The 22919-nt window shown below is 40.6% G+C and overlaps 1 protein-coding gene across 2 annotated transcripts in view; it reads left to right on the plus strand.

The window, feature by feature from the left end:
• KCTD19 (potassium channel tetramerization domain containing 19) overlaps window positions 1-22880 on the plus strand; it is a 46043-nt gene extending 23163 nt beyond the window's left edge. For both annotated transcript variants that reach the window (XM_051975023.1, XM_051975022.1), the window contains exons 6-16: window positions 7412-7622; window positions 8134-8291; window positions 10626-10729; window positions 11459-11601; window positions 12280-12363; window positions 13354-13462; window positions 14689-15307; window positions 17615-17806; window positions 18366-18520; window positions 18999-19100; window positions 22621-22880. In XM_051975023.1, the coding sequence (XP_051830983.1) occupies window positions 7412-7622; window positions 8134-8291; window positions 10626-10729; window positions 11459-11601; window positions 12280-12363; window positions 13354-13462; window positions 14689-15307; window positions 17615-17806; window positions 18366-18520; window positions 18999-19100; window positions 22621-22734 (1991 nt within the window). In that variant the 3' untranslated portion in view covers window positions 22735-22880. The remainder of the gene's footprint in view (window positions 1-7411; window positions 7623-8133; window positions 8292-10625; window positions 10730-11458; window positions 11602-12279; window positions 12364-13353; window positions 13463-14688; window positions 15308-17614; window positions 17807-18365; window positions 18521-18998; window positions 19101-22620) is intronic.
• The last annotated feature ends 39 nt before the right edge of the window (window positions 22881-22919 follow it).

Here is a 22919-nt window from a genome sequence, read left to right on the forward strand (position 1 = left end):
TTCTGCTCATTTCACTTAGCATCAGTTCATGTAAGTCTCGCCAGTCCTCTCTGTATTCATCCTGCTGGTCATTCCTTACAGAACAATAATATTCCATAACATTCATATACCACAATTTACCCAGCCATTCTCCAATTGATGGGCATCCATTCATTTTCCAGTTTCTAGCCACTACAAATAGGGCTGCCACAAACATTTTGGCACATACAGGTCCCTTTCCCTTCTTTAGTATTTCTTTGGGATATAAGCCCAATAGAAACACTGCTGGGTCAAAGGGTATGCACAATTTGATAACTTTTTGGGCATAATTCCAGATTGCTCTCCAGAATGGTTGGATTCGTTCACAACTCCACCAACAATGCATTAGTGTCCCAATTTTCCCGCATCCCCTCCAACATTCATCATTTTTTTCCTGTCATCTTAGCCAATCTGACAGGTGTGTAGTGGTATCTCAGAGTTGTCTTAATTTGCATTTCTCTGATCAATAATGATTTGGAACACTCTTTCATATGAGTAGTAATAGTTTCAATTTCATCCTCTGAAAATTGTCTGTTCATATCCTTTGACCATTTATCAATTGGAGAATGGCTTGATTTCTTATAAATTTGGGTCAGTTCTCTATATATTTTGGAAATGAGACCTTTATCAGAACCTTTAACTGTGAAGATGTTTTCCCAGTTTGTTGCTTCCCTTCTAATCTTGTTTGCATTAGTTTTGTTTGTACAAAGGCTTTTTAATTTGATGTAATCAAAATTTTCTATTTTGTGATCAGTAATGGTCTCTAGTTCATCTTTGGTCACAAATTTCTTTCTCCTCCACAAGTCTGAGAGATAAACTATCCTGTGTTCCTCTAATTTATTTATAATCTCATTCTTTATGCCTAGGTCATGGACCCATTTTGATCTTATCTTGGTATATGGTGTTAAGTGTGGGTCCATGCCTAATTTCTTCTCATGGCCCTTTCTTGATCCTTATCCATCTTGACTTCTCTGTAACCTTTGTTACTTTTGGTTACCTTCTTTTTGGCCCTTCATTACATTGATATACCATTTTACTTTCTGATCTCATCAGCTCCCATGCATTCAGTTATCTTTGTTATGGTGATGATTCTGAAATCTATTTATACAACCCAAAGTCTCTGCTGAACTCCAGTCTCATGTTTCCAACTGTTCATCAGACATCTCCGAGTTGGTTGTCCAGTAGATATCTTAAATTCTGCATATCCAAAACTGAACTAATTCTTTTTCTCTCCAAAACCTCTTTTTGTCCTAATTCCATATTATCATCAAGGGTACCAACATCTTTTCAGTTTCCCAGGCTTACAACGTAGACATTGTCCTCAATTTCTCATTCTTTCACCTCTCACATCCAATCTGCTGCCAAAACTGTTGGTTTACCTCTGGAACATGTCACAAATGTCTCCTTCTCTCCTCACACATTGCCAGCATTCTGGTACAGGTCCTTATGACTTCCTACTTAGACTATTAAAATAGTCTACTGGGAAGCTCTCTGCCACTAGTCTCTCCTCACTCCAAATCATCCTTCACTTAGCTGTGAAATCACTCTTCCTAAAGCACAGGTCTGGACATGTCATCATCCTAATTACCCTTTCCCTCATTCAATAAATTACAGTGACTCCCTATCACTTTCAGGATCAAATTTAAGATCCCCTGACCCTCACAATATGCCCCTTTTTATCTTTCTAGTCTTCTTACATTTTACTCTCCTCTAAATATTTTACAATTTAGCCACACTAGTTTTACTGTTTCACATAATACTGTTCCAACTGTCTTTTCACTAACAGCTCTCCCCCACTCAATTCTTGGAATGCTGTCCCTCCCTTCCTTTGCTTCCTGGCATCCTTGGCTTCTATCAAGAGACAAGTCAAATCTCAGTTTCTGTAGGAAGTCTTTTCTAACCCTCTCTCCCATTCCTCTACTTCCCCATATTCCTCCAGGACCTTCCTTCTGAAGTTACCTATATATGTCTTGTATATTCATAGATATTTACATGTTGTCTCCTCCATTAGAATGTGAACTCTATGAAGGCAGTAATCATGTGCGTTCTTTTCTTTGTATCTCAGAGGTGAATGTAATATCTGACATATAACAATAATAAATACTTGTTTTCTAGTTCTTTTCCTTTATGTTACATTTCAAAGGATTCTAAGCTTATGAATATGACATAATAGAATTGATTGTATGATCAGGTTTGACTATATATACATTTATGTATATATTACACATATATACATGTATGCATATATAAAATATATACATACATATAGTCAAAACATTATGATGTGGCATTTTACATACATATATATTACAGTGTTTTACTTATTACCATAGAATCAAAAGTAATAAAACAATATATATTAAATAAATACTACAATATTTCCATGTATTTTTCTGAGATTTAATCAGCCCACAACTTACAGGTGTGCTCACAACCCAGGAATTCTGATTCTATTCTAAGTGCTTAAGACCAAGATCTACTAGTGTCTTCCATTGAGTTTCCCAAAATAAGTCCACTTGGGGAAATTTGGAATCAGGGTTCCTTAGCTGGAGTTTGTCTTCTCTTTAAGGGCAGCCTGGTCATCTGATTTTTCTTCTAGTGACACTCCTTCAATTTTTCCCACATCACTGCTCAACTCATAATTCTCTTTCTCAGAGGCATAACTTTGGCATCCTAATCTCCTAATAGAAAAGCAGAACCAAAAGCAGCTGTTCTTTGTGTCAGATATCTTCCTTTTCTCTCTCTCTTTCTCCTTTTCAAGGTTGTGTCTAGGCCACACCTTTTGGTTCTTTCCATATCAGTCAGCACTGGGTGAGCATGGTCACTTTTGGAAGCTTTACAAGAAAAACTGATTTAAAAAGGAGTTAAGTCCTTGACATTAGTGCATAGATATAATCCCTGTTACAGTTATTTTTGTATGTCTTGTATTCTACTATATCATGGGCTCCACAACAGTGAGTACTAAATCTTATTTAATCTTTGAATCATTATGTAAATAGATTGTTGCTATTAATAAATATTTCACAAAGTTCACCTCTAAATACTGAGCAGCAATCCCACAAATATTTTCTATTACCTTAATTAGAGCATTAACTCTAATAATGGGTCTCAAGATTCAATAAAGTTCTACTCCAATACTAATCATGGTATGGAGTATGCCAGTTGAGATACTTTAAGTATAGTCTAGACAATAGACTATGTCCACTAGCTAACTTGTAAGCTAGAACTTAGTTAAATAAAGGAAAGCTCATCACTAGTAGGCTTGCTGGTTGGTAATGAATTCTTTGATCACGACAATATTAGAAACAAAGAAAAAATTTAAATGGCCTTCAGATCTACCTAACCATCCCTCTTTCAGTTCTACAGTGATGAGGGCAAAGTAGTAGAGAAGCAAATAATTTGAATCACAGAGTTTTGGGACTGTCTTGAGTATACTCAAGAATTTAACTCTTAATACTCTATATGTGACATCTTTGTCCAGTGGCCCAAAAATGGACAAATGGACCTAAAGGAAATGATTCATGTTGACCTTGACATTCTCACTATAAATGAGACCAGAAAAGAAAAAAGAAGGTCCAGCTACATGGAAAGATGATCTTCATAGAGCTTCTTCTTGGATAGGCAAATAAAGAAACTGATTTTGTCATGTTTCCAAAGGCAAGAAGAAACATCATTCATTCCATGAGATCCTTGGTCTTCTTTTATTGCAGTGCTTATGGTAAGTATTTACAAAAAGATTATTGCAACCTATATATCAACATCTGTTGCAGGGTATGAGAAGTTAGAGAAATTTCATGAAGAACTCGACATGATCTTCCAAATCATGCTTTTAATATTTTATACCTTTGATGCTAAGGTGGGGCCAAAGGAGCTAAAAAAAAACAACATGCTAAAAACATGATTCATAAGTTTAAAAAAATGAATCAGGCCAAAGACTTATAAATTCATATGTATATATGTGTGCATACATATGTAATATGTTTGTATGTGTGTGTATGTATATATACACACATGAATTGGGGTGGGCACTGGACACAGCAAGGACCTTAATAACATCACAAAAAAAGGAAAGTGATTACAATCTACCATACAGGAAACAACTGGTTACCAGTATAGGAGCCATTTTCAAATTAACTTTGTATAGTCAGTACAACAACTTGTTAAAGCAAAGATAATACCATAAAAATAAGGATCAAAATTGAGGAAATTCTAACTCTTTATATTTTTTAAGCTGTTGACACTAAAAATGGTTAAAAGAACAGATATAACTCAGGCTGTTACTATTTTCTTGAAATGCTTAACCAATATAAATCAATTACCATAATATGGAGTTTTTAAAAAACCCAAAAATTGTCTTGGGCAACAAGCACATGATTTTTTGGCAAATAAAGATAACTGGCAGCTAAAGAAAACTATGATTTAGAATAAAACTTCATTTATAGAATCTTATGGAAGAAGATGGTAAAAGTTATAAGCTGTATCACCTTATAAAATAGAGCCAGTAAAGGAAAAAAAACAGATTTACAGAAAGCTTGACAAGAGGCCCAATTAAGCAGATCACCAAGATCATTGAAGGATAAAAAGTGCCAAGAGGACAACATGAAAAATGAAAAGTATCTGTTATGATCTCTACAAAAAATTAAGTTCTCCATTAATGAACAGTGGAATTACTTGTCCTAATTGCATTCTTAACATACCCCCTGGTATACTGCATTAGGAAATGGAAATTTTGCTAAAAAAAATAAATATGGGAAAAATAGCTGGACGAGGCCAAGAGCACACAAATGAGCCCTATGCTGGAGGCAATCAATTTTTTTTGTCATTAAGGGATCATTTTAAATATATCTGAAAAGTAATAATAACAGGTATTGGGAGAAAAAAATAATGACTCATTACAAAAAGATCAAGAAAATTTAATAACTGTTAACCTGTAGAATAAATGACATTTTTGTATTACTTTTAAATATTTGCAAAGTACTTTTCATAGATTATCTAATGTGAGTTTTACAACAATGCTTTGGCAGAACACAAGTATTATTCTCCCCATTTTACAGAAGAGGAAACTGAGGCCCAGAAAGATTAATTTACCCAGAGTTACACAGCTACTAAGTGTATTCTCAGATTTTCCTTGTTCTATTTATTATGTCACGTTACCTACTTTCCCATCTACAAATCCTTGTGAAAATAATTAACACACGAATAGAGGTTGTCACTGAAATGGTCTTAGAAGGTTATAGCCTTTCATACAGTGTTCTATAATAAACTATGTCTTAAGACATACAATTAAAAAGGGCAGCAAATGCAAGACTCCTCTGTATTTAGTTTTGTACTATAACATTTTTTGATTCAATATAGCAAAATACTACCTTAAATGCTCTCCTTCAAGGAGATATCTTCCATGTCTCTCATCTGTTATAATTATAGATGATTCCTGGAAAGATGTCACAACTAAAAGATGACCACAACTACAGAACTTTGTTCTGTAACAGCGATATTAATATCAAGGAAAGCATAAAATAGGTATGTCTGAAAAGGGTGCTTGTCACTGTCATGAATGATTCCCACAAAGTCCAAAATAGAAGACACATTGCTGATAGATGATGATATTCCACATATGCTCTTGTTTCTATATGAATGTGCTCATGGCACCAAGCCCTGAAACACTGCAGAGCTTGCTAAGTGAGATAATTATGCAAGAGAATTCAGTCTTAACTATCCACTCAGGGGAGAAATACAGGACGAATACCTGTTGTTCAGGCTGTAATATATAATTGAATGGATAGCTGTTAGAACTGATCCACCAGTATATCCATCTTGGACAGACATTACAGATAGATAATGAGTTGGGTGAAGAATTGAATAGGAAGAAATGAGACTGGGTTATATGTGGAAAGTTGTGTAGCACTTTTATTGACTCCAAGCTTTTTCTTGAAATATAGGTCCATCATTTTAAAAAGTCAGTATTCTAGTAATGAAGTACCACAGTTTCAAAAAGTTTCAGGTCACAGAAAAGAAAATGGAAAGGCGCAAAGTGGATATGAACAGACTACAAAATATTACTAACAAAAAAATTACGCAAAAATGGTATAAAATCAAATGCATTACTGAAAATAGGTGGTTGGTCATGGATCAAATTTGAAGGATGGATAGTCCATCTGCTTCACTGGGATCCAAGCAATATCAAGAGAGCCAAAGAAAGGCCCCAGGCACATTTGGTGAACCCATTATGGAAGATTTAGGGAAGGATATGGACAAATGTTGGACTAGATGAAAAAGGGAAGAATAGATTTTAACTACCATCCTGGAGAAATTATATCATGTTGATCATAGATTCATCATCAAAGTATAGAGCTGAAAAAACAGATAATCTCCACCTCTTCTTTTACATTTGAGGAAACTTATAGCCCAGAGAGGTAGTCATTTTCCAAATCACATAATTATTAAATAGCAGTATGCAAGAGGGATCTATATGCCCCAGAAAGGAGTTTAACCCAAATAACCATATTGATCTTTACCACAGAAGAGCATCATGTTCCATTGGAATTTTCTACCTGTGTCTCAGATAGATCATATGAATCCAGAGAGCTCCCATTTTTCACAGTGGCTGCTTCTGAGTTAGGAGTCAACTGATAATATTGGTATCCAGCTTTGCTTAGGAAACTGTTGAGTTCAAGTTTTGAGTTGAACTAGAAGGCACAAGGTACAATGCAGTGATGGAACTAGGTGTTTTCTGTGGTCATTTCTGAGTGAAAAACACAATTGACAAAATAAGTTGTAAAAAAAAGTTTTGGTCTCTAATTTGAAATAATATGCTATCTATAGTGATAGGTGAGCTAAAATATGAACCCTTTATGAACTCCTATCTCGTTCCTCTAATTGGTCCATCTTACCTCAGAACTGATTCTTCTTTAATGAATTTGTCATATTCTAATTTGTTTGCTTACATGTCTTCCTTTCATTAGATTGTAACTTCCTTGAGGATAGGGACAATGTCTTATTTAATTCTGTATTTCCTCTAGTCTCAGACACAATGAATTGTACTTAGTAGCTGTAGAACCATTGACAAATGACATCATTTCTATAAGCCTCATTCTTCATCTGTAAAATGGTGACAATTATTCTTTTTTGACCTGTGTGACTTTACATGGTTATTATAAGGGAAATGCACTGTTCGTATATGTGGTAAATATTTGGTAAATATTGAGTGACTAAACAAATTGGGGTTTATCGCAGGAAACAGCATTTATCCAATAACATTTTGTCAACAAGTAATACTTGGTTAGAGTCCTCTGACAAGTAAAAAAATGGCAGAACTAAACTCAATTCATGGAAGCTTCAGTAAGCTGCTATTAGCTACTTAGGGATGCTTCCCTTACATTTTTCTTCCATGCAGGTAACTGTTCCCGAACCACCTGTCACCTTCCAAGTCCTGGAAAGGGGGGAAGAGCAGCCAACCTGGAATCTGTGAAGCCCCTATATATGATGGCCCTTGGCCTGCTAGTCAAATATCCTGATTCAGCACTGGGACAGCTCCATATTGAAAGCACTTTAGATGGAAGCAAACTGTATATTACAGGGAATGGTGTTCTCTTTCAGCATGTCAGGTAAATCCCTAAAGATTTCCCCTTTGAGAAAGGTATACCATTGAAAATCTGATTTTAGCTTTTAGTTTTATTACAAATAAAACCTTAAGCTGCCAGGAAAGAGTCCCTAAACTGCAGAGGAATGAGATAACTTCCATTTTCTTGCTTTTAACAAGTTTGGCCAATGTAACATTAGAATCATGTAAAGGACCTCTGTTTTAACATGGGTTCTAATGTTATCTTTCTAGCTCCCTAAACTCTTAGAAGGATAATATTCAGAATAGCAGCACCAGAGAGTCAGGAATTGGAAGAAATTGGAAGGAGATCCTGATTTCTAGAGTATTTTTATAAAAAACATAACCAGAATTTCTTAAATTTTAATCAGGGAAGAATATATTGGATACAATAGATTAGAATTAGTGCTATATTCTTAGTGCTATTTGTTTAAAGAATCAATATCCTCAAAATTGAGGGTTTGGGGGAGAGGGGAAAGGGCTCAAGCTCTCCATGACAAAGTTTCTCTTTTGGATAGGAATTGGCTGGGAACCTGCAGACTGCCCCTAACAGAGACAATTTCAGAGGTATATGAGCTCTGTGCCTTCTTAGACAAGAGAGACATCACCTATGAACCTATGAAAGTTGCTCTGAAAACACATCTTGAACCCAAAACTCCAACTCATAAGTTGCTTGGTAAATGAGTATATTAATGAATCTGTAATTTAACAGCAAGAGTAAGAGTGTTAATGATTGTAAAGATATGATAAGTAATATGAAACACAGATGGGCCTAGGACAGTATATGAAAGAAACAAAAACCCCTTGGTGTTTTGATCAGAAATAAAAATCTCTGTGTAGCTTGAGGTCAGAGCTCCCTATGTTACCCAAACAACTACAGGTAGCAAATAGTTGATATTATTATAAAATAACATCTGTCAAGCAATCATAAGGTCCTGGACATACTAGAGGACATGGGAAGCAACCATATCTGCTCTTAGGCTCATATTATCCTTCCTCATATTATTGAGCACCCCAATTGACCTCAAGTGTAAAGTAAATAATTTAGTTTGGTTGCAGCTGTATTAAATGTATGCATCAATTTCTTTTACACATCTAGTGCAATCTGTTCCTCAATTAAAGCTGGAGATTCTACTGAAACTAGTTTCCAAACATGCAAATGGAACCTTAATACACTTATCCCAAGAACTAGGGGTTATACATTCATTTCTATGGAATAAACTTTTGGTTGTTGTTTAGTTGACCAGTTGTGTCCAACTCTTTATGAACCCATTTGGGGTTTTCTCGGCAAAGATACTGGAATAGTTTGTCATTTCCTTCTCCAGTTCATTTTATAGATGAGGAAGCTGAGGCTAACAGGGAGAAATGACTTGCCTAGATCACACAGCTAGCACATATCTGAAGTCAGATTCGAACTTAGGATCTTCTGACTCTTAACATCTGTGCCCTATCTATTGTGCCAACTAGCTGCCCATAAAGAATTTACTATTCTCCAAATATCTTCTCTTTGTAGAAATTTTTATAGTGGCTCTAGTTTGATGGTTCTAGTTATATAGTAACATAACTGTTACTACAACCACAAATCCTCAGATAATGCTTATTCTTTTTTTTTAATTTTTTAATTTTTAAAAATCTAATATTTTAGTTAATACCAATTACATGCAAAAACAATTTTTAACATCTTAAAAATTTTTGAGTTCCAAATTCTCTCCCTTCTCTCCTCCTGCTATCCTTCCCCTTTCTTTTCATTGGTAAGGCAAGCTATTTGATATAGGTTATGTAAGTGCAGTCATACAAAAAATGCATTTTCATATAGAGTCATGTTGTGAAAGAAACATAGACCAAAAAAAGGAAATATAAAGGTTTTTAAAAAAAAAGAATGCTTTGATCTGCATTCAAAATTCATCAGTTCTTTCTCTAGAGGTGGATAGCATTTTTCATCATAAGTTCTGCAGAACTGTCTTGAATCATAATATTATTGAGAATACTCTAAGTCATTCACAGTTAGATTTCTTTTTACCAAGTCCTATGAAATGTCCCAGACACTTAAAGTAGCCACTTAAAAAAACAGACTCAGCCCCTGAGATGAAGTTGGAAAACCATTTACCTCAAATGTCCACTTGAATAGAGTAGATTGCTTTACAGACAATGCTTTCTGAAGGGACCAGGCCTCCTTAGTTCCCTGCCACTTTCTCCAAAACAATACTAAATCACATTTGTTTGATGTTTATTACTTACAGAGCACTTTTTTCACATAAACCCTATGAAATATGAAGATATCCCTATTTTACACATTAGAAATGACCAAATGTCCACTATATTGATATATCCAAATCTTATTCACTAAAAGAAATCTGTAGAAAGAAATGTGGCTGGAGCATTGTCTCTGAGGAGCATCGAAGGTCACTTTAATGGATAAGGAAGCCAAAGTACAGAGAGATGAAATGACTTGTGTGTGGACTGGGTTTGTGTGCGGGTCCTCAGAGTCTTAGCTTCTATGCCCTCTCCATGGCATGTGTAGCATGTTAGAAAGCAGAGAAGTGTGTGATGACCTGCTAGCACCCAGGATATCTTAGAATCAGCCAGAGTCAGGATAAGCAAAAGTCCTCAGTCTTTATTCTTGGTCTTTAGGGGTAGAAGTGAATTGGATGGAGGCAGAATCTCCACCTCCTCCTTCCTCATCCACTGCCAAAGTGACTCTGGCTCGTCTTATTCCACCCCCTCATCCCTCCTACAATCCTCTGTATACACCAATCACCGAACCAGCACAGAATAGTGAGAAGGGCCATTTTCCAAACATATGCAAATAGAATATTGTCCAATCGGTAATTAGCCTCAAGTGCTCGGCAGTTCTGATCTCAGTGCATCGACTCAAGAGTTTCAGCCCTCTACAATGGTGACTGATTCTGTGGGCTGTATCTCAGGGTACTCACTGTATAGATTCTAGAAGTTCCTGAACTCATTCTTCTTCAGGTTCCATGATATCTCCATTTTAATTGGTTTTCCTTAGATGAAGCTTGGACAGCAGAGATCACAGTCTATTCACCTCATCAGATTGTGAAGGTTTATGTAGGAAGTCACTGGTATGCAACCTCCCTACAGACCCTTCTGAAGGTACCACTCTCTATGGCTTTGTCTTTCTCTTCTTCCTTTCCGACTTGTTTACATACTTCATTAGAACCAATGACTATGGTTCATAATAATAATAGTTTAAATTTTACAAAGGGCTTTAAGGTTCATAAAGTACTTTATATTATTTCATTTGATTTCTACAACACTGAAATAGATTCTGTAAATATTATTATTATTCCCATTTTCTAGACAAGGCTTAGAGGCTAATAACTTTTCCTCCCTTCATCCCAGATATCTGATTCAAACTGAAGTTTTCTGACTCTTAAGTACACTGCTTATCACATTATGCCATTCATGGACAATTATAATAAACAAGAGTCTACCTACATGCTTTTTCTGCCAAAATCCAGTGGCACTGAGAAGTAGGATGAGGGACTGAGTAGGGAGGATCCCTCTGTGTTTGGTTTAGGATTGAGAATACTGGGTCAAGTGTGATTTTCAGATACCATCAAATAAGAGCTGATCTAGGGAACAGGGAGAAAGTTAGAAGCCCCACAAAGACAACACGTTGAGATGTTAGTAGGAAAGATCTCTTGACTCTTTGTCTTCCTGCCAATCTAGTCTGGCTGAAAGGATAAGTAGAAGATCTTAAAGTATCTTCTAGTAGAGGATGATGCAGGAACATGACATGGGAAACTAGGGAACCCAGAAAAGATCTGTGTCTTACTAAGAGAACTAACTCTTGGAACTAAGGTTGGTTTCCTTCTCCAGTATCCAGAACTGCTGTCTAACCCACAAAGAGCATATTGGATTACATATGGACAGACACTTCTAATTCATGGAGATGGACAAATATTCAGACATATTCTCAACTTCCTTAGACTTGGCAAACTGTTTTTACCAACTGAATTTAAGTAAGTGAAATAAAAGGAAAGGCACCTAGAGAAGATTGTCTAGAGTGATATTGGTTCTATCCAAAGGCAATCAATCTCTTAGAGGACATTGGGAAGGATAAATTTTTTCTCAGATGTGAACTGAGGTAGTCTCTAAAAGAGATGAAATAAGCATTCTGGTTTCATTATAGTAGGAAAATTTAAACTTTTCTAACGAAAAGGGACCAAAGAGATAATCAAATCTCTATTTTATAGCTGAATGCTTCTGAATCCAACAGATACTGAGAGACTTACTTACCTACGGCCACATAATAAGATGCAGAGAACTGAGATTAGAAATGAGATTTTCTGGCATTTGGTCCCTATTGGGTTTACTACAAAATGCTATTGATGCTGTAGCATTGATAGTATGGAGTAGGGGTGGGGAATGTCTGGATAGGGAGCCATAGTGAAATATGAAACCCCAAGAGCAAAGTTGTATCAAAGACCAGGGAGATAGAATATCTACCTTTCCAAATTTGACTAAAGCCTGTATGTGGATCTTACCTTTAATCCCTGGGCACTTAATGCTTCTTTGATTGTCATATCAGGATCTTAGTGTCATAGGTGCCAAAATGAACTCAAAATTCATAAGCACAGTCCCTGTCCAGCCTAGGATTGGAACCATCGCCAAACTGACACTCCTATTATTATTTTCAGAGAATGGCCTCTCTTCTGTCAAGAGGTTGAGGAGTACCACATTCCCTCTCTATCAGAAGCCCTTTCTCAGTGTGAGGCTTACAGGTAAGGAAAATCTTTTCAGGAAATAGAAGTGAGGGATTTCTATTGCGTCCCTTTAGGCAGAGTTCCCTAATCTCCAAAACATATTTGTTCTATATGATATAGACCTAGAACCAATGCAGAAAAATATCTAATGGGGAACAATACTGCTGAGATACTAATAAATTCTTCTATAACATGTTTAAAAATAATAACTCATATTCCTTTGGCATTTTTATGGTTTACAAAGCACTTTCTTCAAAGAAACCCTGTGAGGTAGGTGGTAAATCACTTATATTGATGAGGACTTAGAGACAATCAATCTATTTCATTTGACTGATATGGAAACTGAGTCCCAGTCAGAGTAAATCATGTGCCCAGATTTACCTAGTGAGACTTTAGGCAAAGCTAGGACCAGAACCTTTGTCTTCACATTCTTTATCCAGTGCTCTTTAGGCTATTTTGTACCATAAAGTCTTATGTGTGACCAGGCTCAACACATGCCCATTGAGTAAGCAAACATCCTGGAAAAGAGGAACTGCAATTTTCCACTTAGGGAAAAGGAGATGAGATCCCAGCTGGAAGGAGACCAAGCACAAAAAAAAAAAAAAGTGAAACTGGGATAAGACCTAAAGAGACTCCCTCCCACAAGTGCCTCAGCCCTAGGATTCTCATGCTTTGAAGACACTTGAGTAGTCAGCAATTAGACAAGATCAGGAAATCAAGAGTGTAGGACATACCATGGAAAAAATGTTTGTCTGAATCAGTCAAGTCTGGATCAGATTCATTCTTGTTAAGATTCCTTGAGCTCCCCCCCTCACCGGGTTCTGGCCAAGTGCTGCCATAGTGGTGACGTCTGCCACGCCTCCCACAGCCCCACTACCAGCCAGCCCTGGGCTCATATGTGGCCTCTGCCATCCCTGCTTCTCACCTTCTTGAGTGCCGTGGGCATTCTCATGGGTGGGGTGATGGGGGACGTCTGCTCACTAACTGGGCCCTAGTTGGGTTTTGCAGATCCTGGACCCAGGAGAAGGAGTCAGAGAGTGAAGCAGCTTTTCCCATCCGGAGACTGCATGTAGTGACTGAAGGTCCACCTGTTGAGCTCAACCGTGGCTCTAAGGAAGTAAGTACGGGAGGCACACAGAGTTCTTTCCAGCCATGGAGAGCCAGAGATCTCCTTCCGCTCCTGGGCCTGACAGCTATGCAATTCTGGGTCAGTCACTTAATTTCTGAGTTTCAATGTCTTCATGTGTGAAATAAAGATATGTGCACTACAGATTTCACAGATGCTAGAAGCAAAGTACCCTGTTTGGATTAAAATATTCATTATTGTCATCATAGCAGGTAGAATTTATATAGCACTTTAAGGTTGGCAAAGTACTATCACAATAACAACAATAGCTAACATTTATACAGCACTTACTATTTATGTTCCAGACATTGTATTAAGTGATTTACAATTATCTGCTCACTTGTTCCAGAAGCCCTGGAGATAGGTATTATTATCCCCATTTTACTGATGAGGAAACTGAGGCAAAGAAAGATTAAGTGACATGTTCAGGGATCCCAGAGCTAGTAAGTAGCCAAGGCCAGGTTTGGACTCAAGGTCTTCCTGAATCTAGTCCCAAGCTCTGTCCACCTAAATGCCTCAGCAACACCTGTTCTTTGGCAGGTCCCTCCAATTTTGACTAAATTGTGATTTATGATTAATTAGAGACTTCAGAAAACTTTGTCTCTTATGGACAGGGATCATTTCTGGGTAAGGACCCTTTTAGATTTGCTCTGTGCTTGTGAATAATACCTATTAATATCACTGCCGCTGTTGGAGAAAACCAGATGAGTGACCAGAGCATAGATTAGGGTAACTTATCAAGTATGAGCTCCTTGGGGGACTGGACCAATTCATTAGTCCTTGGATTGAGAGGCACTGTGGAATAATAATGGCTCAAATGGCTCACTTCTAGAATGCTTTGTGAGCACTGGATCTGAAGTCAGAGGACCCAGTTTCAAATCCTCACTTTGCTTCCCCCCCCCTTACCCTGAATAAGTCAGTAAAGTTTCAGGGCCTCAGCTTTCTCCTCTGTAAAACGAGAGGAGTTCTGCATTGTCTTCAAAGTTTCCTGATATACCCCCTGAAGCAGGTAGTACAAGGAGCATCACTACCACATTATGGATGAGGAAAATGATGGTGAGAGGAGAGGTAACTTGCTTAGGGTTATCTACAGGACATCTGAGTCCAGGTCTGAGCCCAAGGCTTGGGATTCCAAGTCAGGACTGGTTCTCTTACATTGTTCAAACTCTGGTGAACTTGGGAATAGACCAAGACTAGTCTGCTTTTTCCTTTTCCAGACTGCTCCCTGTGTGCCTGTGGAATTTAGAGACTGCTGTGGGACTCCGTGGAGCAAAATGAAGGGAGTGCCGGCCAGGCCAGCCCTGACAGAGGAGAATGAGCAGTACACCCGAACAATCCACTTGTCTCTATGCAGAGGCGTCAAGAGAGCCAGCAACCCCGGGGTGTATCCTCAGTGTCCCGGCCTGTTTGCCAACCCCAGGCACTGGAGCCATCCTGAGAGCCCTCCGAAGAAGAAGTGCTCCACAGTCAATATCATCCCCAAACCAGAAACTACAGAACCTCCTGTCACCCCCATGCAGAAACTGATCTCCCTAGTTCGAGAATGGGACATGGTCAACTGCAAGCAATGGGAATTCCCACCCGTGGCACCTTCAAGAAGTGCAAGCCTAGAGGAACCCACTCCACGGCCCCTCTCAGGGAGTGAGGCAGCTTGTCAGCTCAGTCCAGCCATTGCTTCTTGGAAAACTCGACCAACTTCCACAGAGAAGACTCCGAGTCCCCAGGCAGTGACCATTGCCAAGGAAAAGGGCTCAGAGCAAATATTCAGGCCATATCTCCCAATAAAAAGAGCAGTTGCCTTGAAAGACTGGGCAAGGCAGGGAGCAAAGGAGAAAGGCAAGTACCAACAAAACCACAATTTATTAAAGTGTCTGTTGTAGATAGAACACTCAGTGAGCATTGGCAGAGGCACAAAATGTACATGAGCCCTCAAGAAGCTTACAGTTTAGTAAGGTCCTCAGGCATACTTTTCTTGCAAAACTTAGGAAATATAATGAGAGTAACCAAGGAATTCTCTCAGTTAAGAGTTTTCAGAAAGTTAGAGCCAAAAGGAACTTTAGTAATCATTTTGTTCAGGCATTACCCAGAGAATACTGTGTGGATCTACAGGGTTCTGGGAGATGGGAGATGGAGATAGAGGAGTCCTTGAGGAAACTGGAACATCAGCCATATCACCCCCCAAACAATGAAATGTGAAATTCTACATCTGAAGGCTGGCACATGGGGCATGAAAATAGCTTTACTTCTATATTGGTCCAAATAGCCCCCAAATTCCTCTGTATTCACAATATGTCTTCCTGGATCAATATTTCTGGTTCTCACCCATATATTTCAAACTGTCTTCTATAGAGGAAGAATAAGGGCCCGGGGCAAGAAGTGACTTATCTAAAATTATATAACAAGTTAATGGAAAAATCAAGATAATCTAATCAAGATTAGAATCCAAGTGTCTTGATCCCCAATTCAATATTATTATTTTCTACCACATTATCCTGTTAGATGGTCAGATGAACCCTGCAAGATAGATACAAAGTAGCCAGAAGTCACAGGAAGAAAGGTTAAGTTCACCCCAACCCAGATGTCTCCATATCAAAAAGCTCTCCACTCATTAGTTCCCTAATTTTTTTTCTTTTTTTTTTTAATTTTAATTTTATTTTATTTAATAATAACTTTGTATTGACAGAATCCATGCCAGGGTAATTTTTTACAACATTATCCCTTGCACTCGCTTATGTTTCGTTTTTTCCCCTCCCTCCCTCCACCCCCCCCCAAGATGGCAAGCAGTCCTATATATGTTAAATATGTTGCAGTATATCCTAGATACAATACATATTTGCAGAACCGAACAGTTCTCCCACTGCACAGGGAGAATTGGATTCAGAAGGTAAAAATAACTCAGGAAGAAAATCAAAAATGCAAATAGTTCACATTCATTTCCCAGTATTCCTTCTTTAAGTGTAGCTGTTTCTGTCCATCATTTATCCATTGAAACTCAGGTCTCTTTGTCATAGAAATCCACTTCCATCAGAATACATCCTCATACAATATTGTTGTCGAAGTGTATAATGACCTCCTGGTTCTGCTCATCTCACTTAGCATCAGTCCATGTAGGTCTCTCCAGTCCTCTCTGTATTCATCTTGCTGGTCATTCCTTACAGAGCAATAATATTCCATAACATTCATATACCACAATTTACCCAGCCATTCTCCAATTGATGGATATCCTTTCATTTTCCAGTTTCTAGCCACTACAAACAGGGCTGCTACAAACATTTTGGCACATACAGGTCCCTTTCCCTTTTTTAGTATCTCTTTGGGGTATAAGCCCAGTAGAAACACTGCTGGATCAAAGGGTATGCACAATTTGATAATTTTTTGGACATAATTCCAGATTGCTCTCCAGAATGGTTAGATTCATTCACAACTCCACCAACAATGCATCAGTGACCCTGTTTTTCCGCATCCCCTCCAACATTCATCATTAGTTCCCTAATTTTTAATGAGATTTGCTTTTCCCTCTTCCCTCCCCGTCACATTCCAGTGCCTCACATGTTTCCAAATAATTTCTCCCTCTATTCAATTCTTGCTTCTGGTCCACTTTACCCAGCCTCTAAATTCATGTCTCCAAGATAGCCAGAGTTTCAACCAGACATCCGCCATAGTGGTCTGGCCATCTGTGGAAGCAAAAGTGCATCTAAGAGTCCCACGTTTTGGCATCTATAAGAAATGTTGGCCCTGGAATCCAGGGGAGGGAAACTGGTGCCAGCCATAGAACTGGGAGCATATTGACAGTGTCTGTCCCCTTGAGGCTGCCTCTCCGGAGGAGAGTCTCCACTTCATCGACATAGATTAAGTGTTAGAGCTAATAGGAACCTGTGTGAATCGAGCAGTAGGATACATTGACGTAATAATAAAGGTGGAGGAACCTTAGAAATCTCCTAGTTCAACATATTCATTGTATAGATGAAGGAACTGAAGCTCCAAGAAGGAAAGGGATTAGCCAGGAAGAGAACCCTGGTTTCCTAGACACTGTCCGTTTATTTTTCCTTAGAAAACAGGACTAGCTCCCACAAAGATTGTTGAATCTCCAAGCAGTGATACTTCACTTCCCTGTGGAAACTAAGGCCTCTGTTTCCTCCACAGAAACCTCCCTCTCTGAGCCACCTGCCCTGGAAGCTGATGAGCTGGACGACGTGGGGATCATTCTCCAAGTGACCCACCCCCCCGTGGTTGGGAGTGATGGCTCCTGCACCTTCTTTGAGGACAGTGTGGTGTACACCACCCAGCTCGAGGATGTCAGACTGGCCCCCTCCAAGACCAGCACTCTGTCCAGAGGTGAGGAGAGGACCGCCGGGGCCCTTCCCGTGTCCGCTCCCAGGCAGGGAGACCAGCCTCGTCCTAGGATTGCATTAGGAGGGAATCAAAGCTGAAAAGTAGAAATGACTCAGAGCCCCCTCCCCATTTTGTAGAGGAGGACACTGGGCAATTACAAGTCTGGTGACTTGTCCTGGGTTGCACAGATAGGACTGAGCAGAAGCAGGGTTCGCATCCAGCTTATTCTGCTCTAAGTCCAGTGCTCTTCTTCTCCTCCCATACCAGGTTTCTTCTTGGAGATCAAGAACTTTCAGGACAAAGAATGGCCTTTAGAGATGGAGACTTGTAGATAGAGGGCTAAGTATAGCCTGGGACTTGGGAGGCATGTTTAGGAGCCTTGTTCCATTATATTAAGTAGAAACGGCAGGCAGAAGACGGGCTGGGAAACATGGCCACACAGTCTTTTCTAACTGGTCCCCCTTAAAAGAGCCTTATTCCAGGCTTCATATGAAGACTGGGACTGCATAAGAATCTGTTGGTTATCATATGATCTAACACTGGCCTTAACCTTTTTCTGTAGAGGTGACTTTCCTGAGTTTCTCTCTGTCCCGGGAGGAGATGTTTTATGCCCGAAAATGCCACTGTTTCCTGACCGATATCATCTTGGATTCCATTAGACAGAAGGATCCCAAAGCAGTGACGGCCAAGGTGGTATCCCTGGCCAACAGGCTGTGGGTATGTGTGACCTTCCCTCTGTCCTTGGACCTTGGGCTAGGGCTAGAGGCAAGTCTAGGATCTCTATTAGCTTTAGTCTAGGAATGTTACCCATAGTCCTGGGAGAAGTGTCTGGGGAGATCACTTGGGTTGAGAAATCTCTAATTTTTCTATCCTCTTTACCCAGAAACAGTAAGAGAATCCAAGCCAGGAGTGGACACCACATTTGGGCCTGGGAGAAATATGTGACATGCAATAGGGGAGTAGGAGAACAAGTGGAGCATTTATTAGGGAGGAGATTCCTTGGCAAGGAGGAAAAGGGAAGAAGCAGAGTGTCTGTGAGCTGGGAATAGTAAGCCTTAGAAGATGGAACATTAGCTCTAAAAGGAAGTGAAACACAGACCTCAGGGTGGTAACCCAGTGCTCCCTCCCCCTCTGAATGGCTCCCTGGTGGTAATGGGGAGTGAGGGACAGATGTTGAGCTGTGCTTTTCTTGCAGACCCTCCACATCACTCCCAAACAGTTTGTGGCAGATTTGCTGACCATCACAGGCTTTAAGGACGACAGGCATACCCAAGAGCGGCTGCACAGCTGGGTAGAGGTAAGATTCTCCCAGAGTTGGGCCAGGCCGTGCTAGGGGCTCCCCAGGGAAGCTTTGAAAAACCACTGAAGGGGCAGGTAGGCAAAGGGGACCCATCAACATCTGTGTGAGAGAGTTCTCTGTAACTTCCCTGCCCCTCATCTGCTGAGGGGAAATGTCCAAGTGGGCAGGAATCGACATCCTGCCATTTCTACTGGCTAGTGGAGTTGAGATCCACACAGGATAGAAACAAGTGAGAGAGTCCGGGATGGCCACAGACATGAATCCTGGGCCTTCCTCTCACACTCACTCATCTCCTGTGCCATTCCAGGGGGACAGGCCTCTAGGTGCATATTAATTAGACAAATTAAGGGCCTACAATGGACAGGCAACCTCACAAGGTGGAAAGATAGCTGGATGTGGAATGGGAGGACCAGACCTATTCACTTGTCCACTTCATGCATGAAGTCACTGACCCTCACTTTCTTCCTCTGCAAACTGAGGCGGTTGGACAAAGTTGTTCTAAAGATCCCTTCCACCTCCAGCATTTTCTTTGCAATGCTCCATCCTGGGGCAAAGCCAGAAGTCCTGGACTAAGGCGCCCTGGCCATCGCTCATTCTGAATCCCCAATAGCACTTATCTAGATGGCGCCTTCTCTAGGTCAGGTATGATCTCTCTAAGTTACAGGTGAGTGCTTGCTTAAGATATTGAAATCTGGTAGTTCTGGGCCAGGCTTCAGACTCCAGCTTTGGAGGCACCATGGGTACAAGACAAGGTCATGGGCCTCAGGAGTTCATAATCTAGTAAGATGGCCTGGCTGGCAAAATACATTTCTCTCTGGCTTAGAGCCCAGTGGGTTCTTGTTCATTGCTGGGCTGAGCTTCCAGAGGGTCAGCAAAACTAACATTAAACAGCTCCACAGGGATTGGGGAGGGGGGGACTGTGTGGAGAAGAGGAAGGAAATGGAGGGGAAGCAGAAGGAGTAAAGGCCCAGGTTATATTTTCTTTGCAGTACAGCCACTTGAGTACCTGGGCTTAGAAGAACCTAGCACAGGAGAGTGTTCTTTCAATTAAAATGCCCAAAGTTCTTTGAGTAGATTATTAGGGATGGAAGTGATTGGAGTTGGTTCTCCTCACCTGACAGAAAAGCCCTCAAATTGACTTAAGTGGTCACCTCAGAAAAAAGCAGCAAAAGCTGGAATAGCCAATACATTGAACAATAGTCAAAATTCCTAAGCATCTCAATGAACTAAAATGATGGGCCAAACATAAGAAAATAAATTATTAAGTCCTACACTGGGTCAAAAAAGACAGTTGCACAAGCATTGGATCTAGGGGTGGCCCAATAGGAAATTGGGCCACCCTTTTTGGGAAAAACTTGGGAAAAGAGAGGCACAGAAAACTTAGGGTGAATTGACAGTGGGCATAGCAACTAAGAAGGCTAATGTGGTCTTTGACTCGATAGAAAAACTGTCCAGCATGAGATGATAGTCAGCATTTATTAAGCACCTTCTATATATGAGAACTGGGTTAAATGAGTCCTAGGGATGCATAGAGACAATGGACAAGCCCTGCCTCAGGGAGTTAAAATCTAATGGAGGAGACAACATACACACAGATATGTACCAGCAAGCTATATACAAAATAAATAGAAAACAATAACACAGGGAAGGCATTGGAATTGACAGGTTGAGGAAGGCTTCCTGAAGGAAGTGAAATCTTAGTTGTGATGTAAAGGAAACCAAGTATTGCAGAAGGTAGACTTGAGGAAAGAGCTTTCTGGACATGGGGAACAGCCAGAGAAAATGCCTGGGGTGGAAAGATGGAGCAGCCGAGACCAGTTATCATTGGATGGAAGAGTATATGGTAAGGAGTAAGGCGCAAGAAGACTGAAAAGGTAGGTGGAGGTTAAGTCAGTATTTAGTATTTGATCCTGGAGGCAACAGGGAATCACAGGAGTTTAGTGAGGAGGGGGTAACATGGTTAGACTTATGCTTTAGGAAAATCACTTGGGTGACTGACTGGAAGACAGGTTGGACTGAGGAGAGACCTGAGACAGGCACATGGGTGTGAGGTAAGGAGGCTGTGCCAGAGGAGAGAAGGGGCAGATGTTGCAATGGTAGAATCAGCAGGTCTTGGCAACAGCTTGGAAAAGAGTGAGAGATGACTCCTAAGTTATAAGCCTGAGAAACTGAGAGGCTAGTGTTACTCTTTAGAGTAACATGGGAGGTACGAAGTAGGGAGGAGTTAGGTGGGAAAATGATGAGTTCTGCTCTAAACATATTTGGTTTGAGATGTTCACCGGATGTCCAGTTGACATTTGTAAATCAATTGAAAATATAAGATTGGAGATCAGTAGATCACCAGCACAGAGATGGTAACTAAATCCAGTTGATATCACCAAGTGAAGTAGTAGAGAGGGAGAAGGGCAGAGAGCCCATGACAGAACCCCAAGGGACACCTGTGGTTAGAGGGCATAATCTGGAGCAAAGGAGACTAAGAAGGAGCTGCCAGACAGAAGAAACAGGAGAGAAAGACTCATAAATGCTAGAAAGAAGAGTATTGAGAGAGTGGCTAAGGGCCAAAGGCTGCAGAGTTCAAGGAGCATGAAGTGAGAGAAGGCCCATGTCTCCCTGTGCATCACACTAGGGAACTGGGCCATGTTCTGGGCACAGTATCTTGAAAGTGTGTTGGCAAGTTGCCTTGTGACAATTAGGATGGTGGGAGGCCTCACAGGGCCATTCCTTGTGACGTCTGGCTCAAGAAAGTAGGAAAGGTCAGCCTGGAGGAGAGGTGGAATGGTGAAGGACAATTCGGTGGGTGCCCACATAGGAGAAGTTGGAAACAAGAGAAAGGGGTGGAAAGGCGAGTTTGAGGGCTGCTGTGAGCAGGCTGCAGCACGTTACAGATGAGGAATTAACAAAAAGCAGTGGGAAGGATGTCAGCCTAGATATGTTTGATCAGGAAGAAGATGGGCCAGGCAGGTGTGAACAGCAGACAGCCCGGGTGCTACTGCAATGTCCACACAACATCAAAAAGAGGAAGGCCCTCTAGTCGGTAGCGGAATTGTCATCTGTGGCCAGTTCTTTAGAAAAGCAGACAAGAGTTCCGAAGGATGGTTGTGATCGGTATCACAGGAGAGAGGACCCACTTTAGGAGATCATGGACCAGTTAGGAGAAAGCACTCCCCATGAGTGATCCTCAAATGAAATGGCTTTCCCATCACAGGAGGCCTTCAAACAAAGTCAAGGAAACCTCTAGTCAGGAGTCCCAAGAGAGGTCATTCCTCTTCAAGTAGGGCCTGCCCAAGACGATCTGTGAGTTTCCCATCAATGCTGGGGTTCTGCGGTCACCCTAGCTCCCCTGCCCTCCCCCATCAGCCTTGAAGAAGCACTCCTAAGGGAGGGGCAGCAAGTCCAAGCCCCAGGTGAGAAAGGGCCAGCCCAGCCCCGTGCCCAGCTCAGAGCCTCCTGGGGACTAGCACCCATGGCCTCAGAAGGGCCTGCACTGAGGGCAGCACTGGCCCGGCTTGCCTTTCAGCTCACACTGCCGTTTGCCAGAAAATATAGCCGCTGTGTGGACCTGCTCATCAAGAAAGGTTTGTCCAGGTCTGTCTCCTACTCAGTCCTGGGGAAGTACCTGCAGGAGTGTTGAGTGCAGCAGCCAGCCACGGCCAGAGCTCGTGGGCATAGGTCCTTGTGCGTGAGGGTGCCCGAGAACCTGTGGGCCCACGTGGGCATGCTTGTGTATGTGTGCAGCAGAGCCTGTCCTTTTGTAAACAAATAAAGTTCTAAAGCAGAGCAAGGTGGCAAGCTTCCCTCTTCAAGAAGGCAAAAGGC

The sequence above is a fragment of the Antechinus flavipes genome, chromosome 2 (assembly GCF_016432865.1).
Source record: "Antechinus flavipes isolate AdamAnt ecotype Samford, QLD, Australia chromosome 2, AdamAnt_v2, whole genome shotgun sequence".
NCBI lineage: Eukaryota > Metazoa > Chordata > Mammalia > Dasyuromorphia > Dasyuridae > Antechinus > Antechinus flavipes.